Consider the following 11,815-nt stretch of genomic DNA (forward strand, 5'->3'; position numbering starts at 1 on the left):
CCTCCAGACTAGACACACCCTATCTGGCGTCTCCTCCTCCAGGAAGCCTTCTGTGATCTTTTCACCCACGCTAGCCCTCCAGCTCTGATGAACAGTGGAGGACTGAGTAAAGATGGAGGCTCCGGAGCACGCAGGCCCAGACCTGAACCTACGTATGTGTGGCTCTATCTGGCGCTCTGTGCCACGCCAGCTGTGCTCTTCTAATCAACTGGACATTTATGTGGCAGGCCCTTGCTAGATGCTGGGCATATGGACCTGGATCAAGCATTGTGGGTACTGCCAGGAGGAGTGCCTCAACCCCATGGGCACACTGGAAGTCTTCCTGGAAGAGGTGAAGCTTGAGCCAAAGTTCGAGGGATGGGGAAGAGGTGGGTGAAGAGGAGTGGAAGTGTATGCCAGGCTGAGGGAATAGCACGCAGCAGGACAGGGGCCAGGGACCGGCACAGCCCCGCCTGGGCACGTCAGTAGCTCAGGAAGGCTGGAGGAGAAGGGGGAAGGGAATGAAGAAGGATGAAGATAGGAAGGGACCAGAGCAAGAGAAGCTGCGAAGTCAAGGCTGAGAACTTTGGATTTTATTCTGAGAACAATGAGAAGCTTCTGGAGGGTTTTTAGAAGAGCACTCTCAGCGGCTCTCCTTGGCTCAAAGCCTTGCAGCAGCTCCCATCTCTCGCCATGGAAAAACCGAAGTCCTTACGGTGGCTACAGAGCCCTACATGATCCATCACCTCCTAACTGCCGTCTCTCGGATCTCCTCTCCTCCTGCTCCCCCCTTGCTCACTGGCTCCAGCTGCACTGGGCTCCTTGCTGTTCCTTAAATGTGCCGGGCGTGCTCCCACCTCCGCACATGCTATCCCCTATTTGGAGTACCCTTTCCCCAAATCTCCACATGTCCACATGGGTGTGAGACCTGTGCAGGCACACAGGACCCCATGCTTAGAAGGGCCCTGTGCTTGGTTTAATGCCCTGCCACTGTCATCTTGAAATTCTTAATTCATTTGAACTAGGGGCCCCATCTTTTCGTTCTGCAGTGGGCCCCACAAATTATGCAGCTGGGCTTGTCCACGTGGCTCCCGCCCTCTTTACTTCCTTCAGGTCTTCACCTCAGGTGTCCTCTTTGCAAAGGAGCCTACTCTGGCACACCTGATTAAACCTGCCACCCTGGCCCCAGCCTGGCACACCTTACCCCCTTCTCTGCTATATTTTCCTCCACAGCACATCTCTTTCTATCACACTGTACGTTCTACTATTTAGTTTGTCATCTGCCCTCTGAAGGCAGGGGTTTTTGTCTGTTTTGTTCACTGTTGTATCCCCCAGTGCTTAGCACGGTGCCTGGCACAGAGCAGTGCCCAATAAGTATTTGTTGAATGCATGAATGAATGCACGTGATGGAAAATGGACTGAGAAGTATAAAGGGGAGAACCTGGAGGGGGACTGGCTTGGTTGTTGGAGTTGTCCAGGCTAGAAGTGATGAGCAAGAGACAAACTCTTGAGCCTCAGTTTCCTCATCTGTAAAATGGGCATCATAACACCAACCCAGGATAATTTGTAGAGAAATTTAGGTAAACACAGGCTCCTTTCTTTCCCTTCTTTCAGCAAGGGTCTCTCAGCGTAGCTCATAGGCTGTCCTCTAGCCTTAGCTATTTTTACTTTTTTTTTGGTCCAAATCGGTTGTCAAACCTCATGACAACATGTTTAATACCTTGCGATGGGTTGTCACTCCAGCCCCTCCTGAGACAATGTTGCCAGGCCTGGGACTTGGTGTTTGCTTGGTCAGCCTGCCTGGCTGTTAAGACTTGCAAGCACCTCGTCCTGCCTCCTCTGCCTCAAATCTTCCTCCAGGCCGCCTTACACATTGTGACCTGCAGAGGGCGCTGTCCAACACACCCCTCTCCTGTCCAACTCCCGCCCTAGCGCTGGTTCATTCAACGGGCCACGCCCTGGGCTGGAACCTTTCCAGGCTCTTAGTCCGTGCGGGAACTAAAGGCAAAGGGATGGAGAGGTTCCCCCCAAGGAGAGGCTCCTGGACCCCTGCAGCTGTGCTTTCCAATCCTTTTCCCTTCGTGGCACGCAGAAAAAATATTTTGGGCCCGTAAGGGCAAATCGACAAGGTCACTCAAAGTAAGGCAGCAGGGCTGGGGACTCTGGGCTGCCCAAGCGCCACCGGACTGGCACACTATTTAGGGTGCATTGTGTTGGGAGGCTCTGCCTTCCAGAATAGCCAGCGGGTCCTACTGCCACAGCCGAGAGTCGCTTTACTTTAAGCAACAGCGTTCAAAGTAAAGAAACCATTTCTTGTTCAAAAGACTTTTTAAAAACTTTGCTAATTATACCTGTTAAGCTGGTAGTGCTTTATATTATCTTTTATTGCAAGAGTCCAGCATATAATACGAGGGCTTAAAGAGTTTAGAAGGCTAGCCTGGGAACCAAATAATGAACTCTACCTATCTTTTTATGGTACCATACGTAGTGTTTTGTTTTGGTTTTGGACTATGTGCTTTGGAGATCAAACAGCTAACCTTAAAACTTTTGGAACCCCACATATTTACAAGTTGGCCCTCGCATAACATCTCTGGAATTATTCTGCATTATTTTTAAATTTCCCCAACCAGATGGTAAATGCCTTGAGAACAGGACACCCTAATCTATTTCACTGCACCTCCAGCAGTGGCTATCACTGTGCTTACTGAGCACCCATCACTGTTCCTAGCGATTTATGTTGCATCTTTATAACAACAAGAATGATGTTGTAACCACGCCCGCTTAACGGATGAACAGCTGAGACTTAAGAGAGTTTTGGTGACCTCCCAAGTCCACGCAGCTGGTGAGTGGCAGAGCCAGGATTTGAGTGAGGTCTGTGTGGCTCCGGGGCTGCCATGAAGACACCAGGAGAGGGGTGCTGGGATCCAAGTCCCACTGGGTGTCAGGTGTCTGCTGGGGAGATGAGAGGGCATGTCCTGAGCTTAGGGCCTGCCTAGCAGGCGTTAGACCAGCACACAGAGGACTGTAAGACAAGGTTGTGAAGGGGTGGTGAAGGAGGGGAAGACTGTGGGCCAAAGGGTGAGCAAGAGGCAGACGTGGGCTCAGAAATCTGCCCTGGGAGCTTCTCTTGCTTTAGAGGAGTCACTTAATCTTTCTTTTGACTTGTTTGTTCACCTGTAAAATGGGAATATTTTATAAAACCTGCACCCACTACCTAACAGCGTTGCTGTGGGGCTCAAATGAGATTGTGCAGCTTTCCAGAGGGGCGCTGGAGAGTGTGGACCAAGAATGCCTGTAGAGCATCACTGGCCTAATTCACACTAGGCACCAGGCACAGAGAGGCATGTATATCCTGACACAGCATTGCTGCCTAGTTCGTTAACCTCTGAGCATAAGTCTCTGAATCTGAAAAACAGGGATAATATCATGTAAGAGAATATGCCTGGCACATAGTAGCTGCCCGAGAAATGGGAGTGCTTGCTCGCCTCACCTCCTTGCTGATGCCATCCAGGACAGCCCTCTCAAGGGTCATTTCCCCAGGCTCTCCAGGAGGGGGCGGCAGGGAGCCATCCTTCAAGGGACGAGTACTGCCTGGGACAAGCAGCTCCTTAGGGATGCCTGGCTCCAGCCCTGGCTGAGGAGTAGAGTTGAGCTGGCCACCCTGTGGACCTCCTGACCCATGGCTAGTTTTCTTTGAGGGAAATCCCCCTCTAATTGCACTGGATAAAATCTCGTGAGCTTTGCCCTGCGGTGGACCCACCCGTCGGGGAATCCCTGGCAGACGGCCCCTGGGGTGAGAGCTTCTGGAGCATCTCCGGCGTATGGGTGGAGTGCTGTGCTTCTGGGAACTTCCAGAAGGTTCACCCCCAGTCTAGATCAAGCTGCCCAGTCCACACCATGCCTCAAATATAGAAGAATACCTAAATGGGCAGTCTGTTTCTTACTCCCCGCTCTCACCCCACTCTGAGTGCTGTGCCTGGTACCTACTAGGAGCTCAGGAAATGACCTGTCCAATGACTGAATGACTGAGTCTGCCCAGAGGTAAATTTGCCCGCCCCTCACTGGGAGGCAACAGCTCTGTTGTCTCCACCACGAGCCCCAAGGGCAGTGACCACATCTTAACCATCTTTGAATGTCTATAGCCCAGCACAGAGGCTGGCACAGGGGAGCTGGGCCCTCAGGGTTTGAGCACTGGGCCTGGGCTTCGAGGATACTGACCTGCTAGGACTTCAAGGATCACTGGGGCCTCGGCCGCTCACCCACAGCTCTCCATCACATTGTGGAGAAAGCCTCCAACCCTCAGCCTGGCATGAAAAGCTCTGCACCTTATGATGCCTCTAGCCTCTTCTGACTCAATACTCAGTGTCCCACCTGCCCCCGACCCCAGCTCCAGTTTGCCGCCTCCTGGCCTCGGCTCACCTGCTCACGTCTCTCCTAATCCCTCCTACGTCTCCCTCCCTCCCCTGGGAAGCCTTCTTGATCAGCTCCTCCTGTACCTACCACATCCCTGCACATACCTGCACTGAGGCACCTGCCCCTAAGAGCGGTAACTACCCATCTCCCACCCTGGACTGTGAACTCCTGAGGGCAGGGGCTCAGGGCCATGCATACCCCATGGGCACACAGGGCCCGGCAGGGTGGACGCCATAAATGTTTGCGGAATGAATGAACGAGGCCTACCCACCAGTCCACCAAGCCCTCTTCCCATGAGTTCCTCAACAGGACATGGGGAATTTCCTCCAGGATGTCCTGCTGTGCCCTCACACCCACCCAGCTGGGATAAGATATTCCAAACATCTCCAGCAGCAGCGTTCCCTTCAGCCAGCCCCGAGACTCCGTTCTCTGTCACCACGGAGCACAGTGGTGCCAGGCTATCTTTCCTAAGCACAGCCTGATGAGGACAGCCCTGGGCTCAGGAAACTTTCATGGCTTCTTCTGTTCCACAGCATTAGGTCTGTGATTCATTCCTGTAAGTTCTCCAAGAGGGCTGGTGCTGCCTCCTAAGCTACCTCACGGCCCGTGAGCTCCCCACACACCTGTCACTCTCATCACAACAGGTTCCCCTCAGGCTCAGGACCAGCCCCTGCTCAGCTGGGATCCAGGGCCTCCACTCGTGCTATTCTTCTCTCCAGGAAGCCATCCCCCTTTTCCCTGACTCTCCTCTGCAGACTTGCCTGACTGCTGGAGCCCTCTCTCCCTCGCTGCCACTGTGTGAGCATCAGCCTCTCCCGAACCAGTCTGTGAACGCCTTGTACCTCTTCCCGCACCTCTGGCCCCCTCCATTCCTGGTACCCTCCCGAGGCTGCAGATGGTTGCCTGATGGCCAAGGCGAGGGCTGAGTGCTGGCGCCAGGGGTCCCCCCCAGAAGCCCAGGTCCCTTGGGGGCCTCACCTCCAGTACTCCTCGCTGGGGCTGGTCCTCTGGAGGGTGTGGTTGAGTGCGTGGGAGAGGTTGCCAGGCAGGGCGGGAGGCCGGGAGCCGTTGGTGGCGTTGGAGGCGTCCAGCACGCCGGCGCAGTCGGGCGTGTTCCAGGGGTTACTGCAGTAGGCCCAGGGCAGCACGGGCGTCATGGATGAGAAAAAGTAGTAGAAGGCGATGCAGATGACCACGTTGTAGTAGATGCCGATGTATGCGGACACCACCGTCATGCCGTAGCCCACACCTGGGGAGGAGGGGGCAGAACAGCCTCACACGTCTGGCTGAAGGAGGCAAGGCTAATTCCGAAGGGCGTAAGAGGCAGGGGTGCCACAAAAGAGGCAGATCAAGGCCTTGGCAGGGGCAAGTTGGGGGGCGAAGGGCCTTTGTGTATGAACGTGGTAGGAAGAGAGCGTGGAGGCCAAGTAAACATGGATCCCAGCATGTGTCCGTGGCCTTGGACATTGATGTGGGCCTCAGGTTAACACCAGTGTCCCATAGGGGTTGGCAGTGTTTATACAGATGGGTGAGTCAGCATGGTCCCCAGAGGCCCGTGTGTGTGTGTGTGTGTGTGTGTGTGTGTGTGTGTGTGTGTGTGTGCGCGCGCGCGCGCGCGCGCGCATGCGCACCCCACCCAGGCCTCACCTTTGAACATGGGGCTGATCCTCCAGACCCCCAGGCAGCCCTGACTTGCAAACTGGCCGAAAGAGAGCTCCATGAAGAACAGTGGGATCCCGCAGAAGGTGAGCATGATGAAGTAGGGGAACATGAAGGCACCTGGTGGGGGCGGGGACAGGGCTGGCTCAGGGCGGCTCTGGGGAAATCCCACCCTCTTCCTGCTCAGAACTGACAGCAAAACCTTCGCAACTGGCTGGGCCCCCAGGAGGCTGTGCCACGCACTGGGCCGGAGCCTAGGTCTGAGGCCCACTGCTCACCACCTGTCTTTGAACCTGACAGAGGCTCCCTGGAAGTCTGCTCTGAGTCAAACCCAGGGCCCAGAGCCGCCACGGTTGGGTGGGATTTGATGGCTTAACCAAGCAATTTCACACACATTAGTCAATGAGATCCTCAAATATCGCTGAATCGTTTGGGTGCGGGGCTGCTGAAACACGGGCAGTAGAAAACAGGGAGCCTTGGGAGGTTGGGTTGCTTTTCTCTACCTCTCCTCCCCTCGAGGGAGCAGGCTGCCAGGGTCGGGGGTGCTGCGCCTTAGGTAAAGGGTACCTGAGCCAGGGATGGGGGCAAAGGAGATCAGGGCCAGAGGTCAGCCTGTCTGGAGTGTGTGCCGCAGAGGGGGCGGCTGGGCCCTGGGGGGTGGGCTCTATCCACGTGGGTGGACCCTGCCCTGTGCCCGCTGGCTACCTCCCCCGTTGCGATAGCAGAGGTACGGGAAGCGCCAGACATTGCCCAGGCCCACGGCATAGCCCACGCTCGTCAGTACAAACTCGATCTGGTTGCCCCAGTTGCCTCGTTTGAGGTTCTGGTCCTTCTTGGTGGCCTCACTGGGCACAGCACCATTCTGCGGGAACAGGAGAGAAGCTACCATCAGCAAGGCATTTGCACGCGCGGTGCCTGACCCTTTGGGCCTCCCCCAGTGGGGACACCATGGACCCTCCGGGCCCCCACCCCACCCTGGGCTTCCCCTCTGCTGGCAGCAGCTGCAGGCAGGCCCGGCAGAGGACAGGAGAGGGAGCAGCGGCCGCCGGAGGGTGCCAAGCCGGCCTCCCTCACCAGCCCCCAGCACACTGTGCCAGGGGCACCAGCCCACCTGAGCAGCTGCTACCGACATCTGAGAGGTGGGACACTGAGAGGGAGCTCGAGTTGAGGGCCCCCCAGCGCCAGCCCCTCCCAAGCCTCCCCTCTCCCCTTTGGGTGAGGATCTGGGAGCAGCTGAGCCTCATACCAAGCAGCCAAGCTGGGCTGGGCACAAAGGGGCCTGTGTCCAGACAGCCCCCCCAGCCGTGGCCACCACATCGCCAGGCTGAGCACGCTGCCCATGGCAGGCGGCTGCGGGGGAGAGGACCCGGACCCCTCCCCCAGCTGAAGGCTTTTTCCGGGGGGCACACGGTGGGCAGGGCTGTAGGGTGGGGGAAGGGGGAAGCAACTGAGCTGGGCCAGACCTGGGGAGGGCATTCTGGGGCTCAGGATGGGAGGGCCAGGGGAGCCACATATATTGCCCATGATGGGGGCGGGGGCCCTGGGGAAGCTGACCTGGGCTGGGGGATGCTGGCCATGAGTTGGGGGGAGGAGACCAGAGTTGTAGGCACCACGCCAGACTTGGAGGACAGACTCTGCTAGGGGAAACAGAGGGAGTGACTCTAGAAAAGGGTCTCTGAGCTGAGAAGAGGTGGGCTGCAGAAGACAGGCTGGTCAGGAGGGGCTGATGAGGGAGTTTGCCCCAAGGGAAGGATGCCGGGCTGCCCTGGAGGAGCTGCAAGGCTGGACTGGGTGGCCTGAAGCCCCAATGAGAACCCTAACCCCACAGTTGGAACTAAGCCAGTAAGTTCCTTTATAAGTGAGTGCACCCCTCCCCCATGCCCTGGCCTTTCCACCCCCTACCAGGTGAGCTGGAAATCGAGCCACCCTGAGCCAGAGCCTGAGGGGTCAGAGGTGTCTCACTAAGAGACAGGGACCCCGAGAGTCACCAACAGAGAAGCCCAGAGAGTCCTTGAGTGACGGAGACAGTCTCCCAGAGATGGGCTGTTCTCCTGAGAGAAATGGCCAGGCGTCCCTGGAGGACACCCAGGATCAGAGACACAGCCGCATGGCCTCTGAAGGACGGCACTGCAGTGACGCTGACCCTCAGCTTGAAAGAGACATATTCAAGGACAATAGGCACGCTGGCCAATAAACAAACGGGCCTGGTGCTTTGACACGCTGTCGGACCCTGACACTGACCAACAGATGCAGAGGGGAGGAATGGCCTCCCCAGGCCTGCGCCCTCCGGAAAGGCCCATTTAGGAAGGAAGGCACAGGAGGCCCTGGCACCTGGTGGTGGCCCCCAAGCCGTGCATCCCTTGCTCCCGCAATGGGTACATCTGGGGGGGGGGGGGTTTCTGGGCTTGCACACCACGTGGGCACTACAGCACAGACACCCTTGTCCTGCACATGCAATCCAGCATTGCCCGGAGAAGACACTGAGCCTTATACCATCCCGGAAGGTTTGGGGACACAGTACCAGAAACGGTGGTGCTCCCTTCAAGGAGCACGCAGAGCCAACCGGCAGAGCCTGTGTACTTTCATTCATGCAGCCACGGAGGTTTACGAGCTCCTACTATGTGCCAGGCCCTGCACCAGGCTCGGGGAATTCAGCAGTGAACAAAACACACCCCTACCCACTCAGAGCTAGAAGTCCAGGAGGAAGTAAGCCATCAATGAGATAAACACATAATTTTTTTATGCAACTTCAATGTGCCCACAAAGGGGAATTTCTCAAGTCACAAGAGCATGGAAGGATGACAAGGGGTGGGGCTGGGGGCTGGGTGAGGTCGCAGAAGGCCTGCCTGATGAAGGGGCTTGTCTCTGGGAGTGGGTGGCTCCCAGTCCCAGTGTGACAGGTCTTTACAGAATCTTGCCTAAGCCTGCCACCACCTCTTAGGGCCTTTTTTTGGGACAGGCCTAGAAATACCTCAGGGTCAGGGGAGCATTTTTTCAGAGGGTGTGAGGCCTGCTTGGGGTAGTTTATCCATTCCCAAACAAATCCCAGCCAAATAGGGCTCCTATATGTTGATCCTACAATAACAGTTTTATTCTGTCCAAGGCTTGTTTACTTAGGGGCACAATGGGGGATTGTGGCAGCTGTGGAGTACATGGGTGGGGTCACGAAGCAGCGGTTACAGCTGTAAAAGAGACAACTGAGGGTCCAGGATGGCCTCATGGGCTGGGCAAGGGCAAAGCCTCTTGCAGAGACCGAGGTCCCCAAGGCCTGAAATTCAAGGCCTCTCTCCTGGCCCCAGCCCCCTGACCAAGTGCAGCGGGACCAGACTTGGACCTCTGAGGTCTGCTCCTTCCTTGGCATGGAGGGGGCGGGGAGGGTGATGATGCCTCCAGCCGAGTGCCATAGGTGGTAGCTTGACTGAGCCCTCAAGAGCCAGTGGTCACTCCATTCAAGAGCAGCACACCACTGAGCCTTGTGCTAACCAGTTCAGCCCTACCGGCTGTGACCTGGGGAGGCCAGAGCCTGGGGGACAGGGGCTTGGAACTGGGGATTGGGCTGTGGCGGGAAGTAACTGGCAACACGAGGGGTCTGCTGTGCAGAAGGAGCTAAAATGACGCCGTGCAAGTGGTACGAGGAGCTCGCGGCAGAAGCAGCAGCATCTGCTGCTCCCCGGCCCCGCGGTGCCCAATTCAGGGACTGTGGATGGGATGCTGCCGCGGGAGCCTGGTCCGCAGCTAGGCCTCTGACTTTTAATTCCAGTGCGAGCTATGTGCAGGCAGCCTGGCTGGTGAGGGCATAGGGCTCAGCAAGGACAGAAGAAGCCAAGCTTCCTCCAAGTACACTGGAGGGAAGGGTCCCTCTGTGGGCCGGGGGGTGGGGGGGAGTGGTCCTAGGGGCTCTAGTTCCCTTCCTCCCCCGCCCTCCTCTGGGGACGCCCCTCCACTTCCTTCCCTGGCAGCGACGCCCAAGGCTGGTAAGCCTTTTTCAATGCTGCACAACTTTTTTTCTCCTTGCATAATTTTCCCCATTCTAAGCCTCCCATTTTCTTGATCTGCTAGGTGGACGGCGTGTCACTGATATTAACTGTCCCTGCAGAGGTTGTTGGCTCTGAGGTGCCCACGAAAGAATTTCTTTGTGCTCCTGGTCTGCCCAGACTGGTGGCCTGTCTGCCTAACCCAGCTCGTCCCCGCCCACTGGCCGGGCTCCAGACTGGTGCTGCCTATCACCCACCTCCCCCTGTGTGCCCCTCGCTGCTCTCCCAACCTCCCTCAGTCAGTCGCTCACACCTGGATGGTGAATTAAACCATAGTGGCCTGGTGCCCCTCTGGGCTGCTCCCCTCCTCCTTGGGCTCCCTGGAGGGGCTCCACCCCCCTCACCTCTGATTTGCCCGGTGAGTGATCTCCAGGGCGGGGACTGCCCTGCCCTGCCCTGTGCCCAAGATTCCCCAGGCCAGGCAGGATGCAGGCTACTGGGCGTGCCTTCCATGGCTGTGTGGGTGGGCTGGCTGATCATCCTCCATGACGCCTGCCATGCACAGACACACACGTATAAAACCCTCCATGCCCCTTACCCTTAGAAGCAGTCGTTGACCTGTCTTGGGTTCACAACCTCCCACCCCTGTTCCTGCCTAGAGGGGTGAGCCGCACCGAGCAGTCACTTACATAAGTCCTTTCCATAGCCCTCTGCCCTCTACTTATTCACTGGTCTGGATGAACTCCTGGAATTAAGGGAGTTCAGCTCTGAGGGCAGAATCCAGATCTCCCTCTATACCTTGGGCTTGGCAGGGTGGGACCCTGTGCTGGGGGTTAGAAGCCTAGCATTCTAGAACCTGCTCCCTCAGCAGCCGTGGGCAAGCCACTTCCACTCTCAGCATTCAGCATCTTTACCTGTAAAATCAGGGGATAGACAGACAACCTGAATAGATCTCCTAATATTCTGTAGCTCTGCCCCGCCTGGAATTTGCTATTTCTGACTCTCTCCTGTATTTTCCATTAGTTCCCACTGGCTTTCTAGACAACTTAAAAAAAAAAAAAAAAAAAGTTGTTATTGCTTTCTTTCTGATCATAAAAGCATTATAAGCTTATCATTAAAAAAAAATTGGAAACTACAGCAACGTGTAAAGAAACAATGCTGCAGAGCCCACTCCCAGTGGCGGCCACCAGTACCACCGCAGGGGTGTCCCTTCCTTCTTAATGCTCAGACCCAGAGGCAGCCCAGGATTCCACCCTGGGCGACGGTTGTGCTCTGGCTCCCGACTCCTGCCCTGCGAGAGCGGTGTCCACGGGATATTTCTGTGAATTGTGAGCTCTGCTCTTGGTGGGCACCGAGGGATCCTGCAGCAGCCCGGGCAGCGCGGGCCCCACTAGGATCCAGCAGGCTTCTTGTCCAGGGCTCTGCAGCCCCAGGGTTTGCTCAAGGGATGAAGCCCCTTCCAAGACGAACTTTGTGGAGGAGAATGGGCAAGACCCTACATCCCAGACTGACCTTTGCACCACTTCCAGATCACTGGCAACTTTCTCTGAGTCCCAGTGGGGAATTCAGGCAGAACAGCCAGGACAGTAAACTGTGGCTGCCTCAGGAGACCCTGTGACCCCCTCACACCCTTTGGTTCTTGTTTCCCCAACTTCTCTCCCGTCGGTCCAATCAACCCAGGAGCCAGGCTGGCCCTCAGGCAACATCTGCCCCGCAATGACAGAGCCTTCCATCTTTCATCTGGCTTTGCTCATCCAGACATGGGAAAGAGCCAAGGGCCCGGGATGGAG

General features: G+C 56.6%; 1 protein-coding gene across 3 annotated transcripts in view; it reads right to left on the reverse strand.

Moving 5' to 3' along the window:
* SLC6A9 (solute carrier family 6 member 9) overlaps positions 1-11,815 on the reverse strand; it is a 30,975-nt gene that overhangs the window by 5,853 nt on the left and 13,307 nt on the right. The window contains exons 2-4 of one of the 3 annotated variants that reach the window (XM_007468265.1): positions 6,802-6,913; positions 6,040-6,171; positions 5,371-5,641 (exon numbers count right to left, since the gene is read on the reverse strand). In XM_007468265.1, coding sequence (XP_007468327.1) covers positions 5,371-5,641; positions 6,040-6,171; positions 6,802-6,913 — 515 coding nt within the window. Of the gene's footprint in view, positions 1-5,370; positions 5,642-6,039; positions 6,172-6,756; positions 6,914-11,815 lie in introns of all 3 variants that reach the window. The other 2 variants (XM_007468264.1, XM_007468266.1) reach the window with 2 other exon arrangements.

This window comes from Lipotes vexillifer, unplaced genomic scaffold (genome assembly GCF_000442215.2).
Source record: "Lipotes vexillifer unplaced genomic scaffold, Lipotes_vexillifer_v1.1 scaffold661, whole genome shotgun sequence".
Taxonomy (NCBI): domain Eukaryota; kingdom Metazoa; phylum Chordata; class Mammalia; order Artiodactyla; family Lipotidae; genus Lipotes; species Lipotes vexillifer.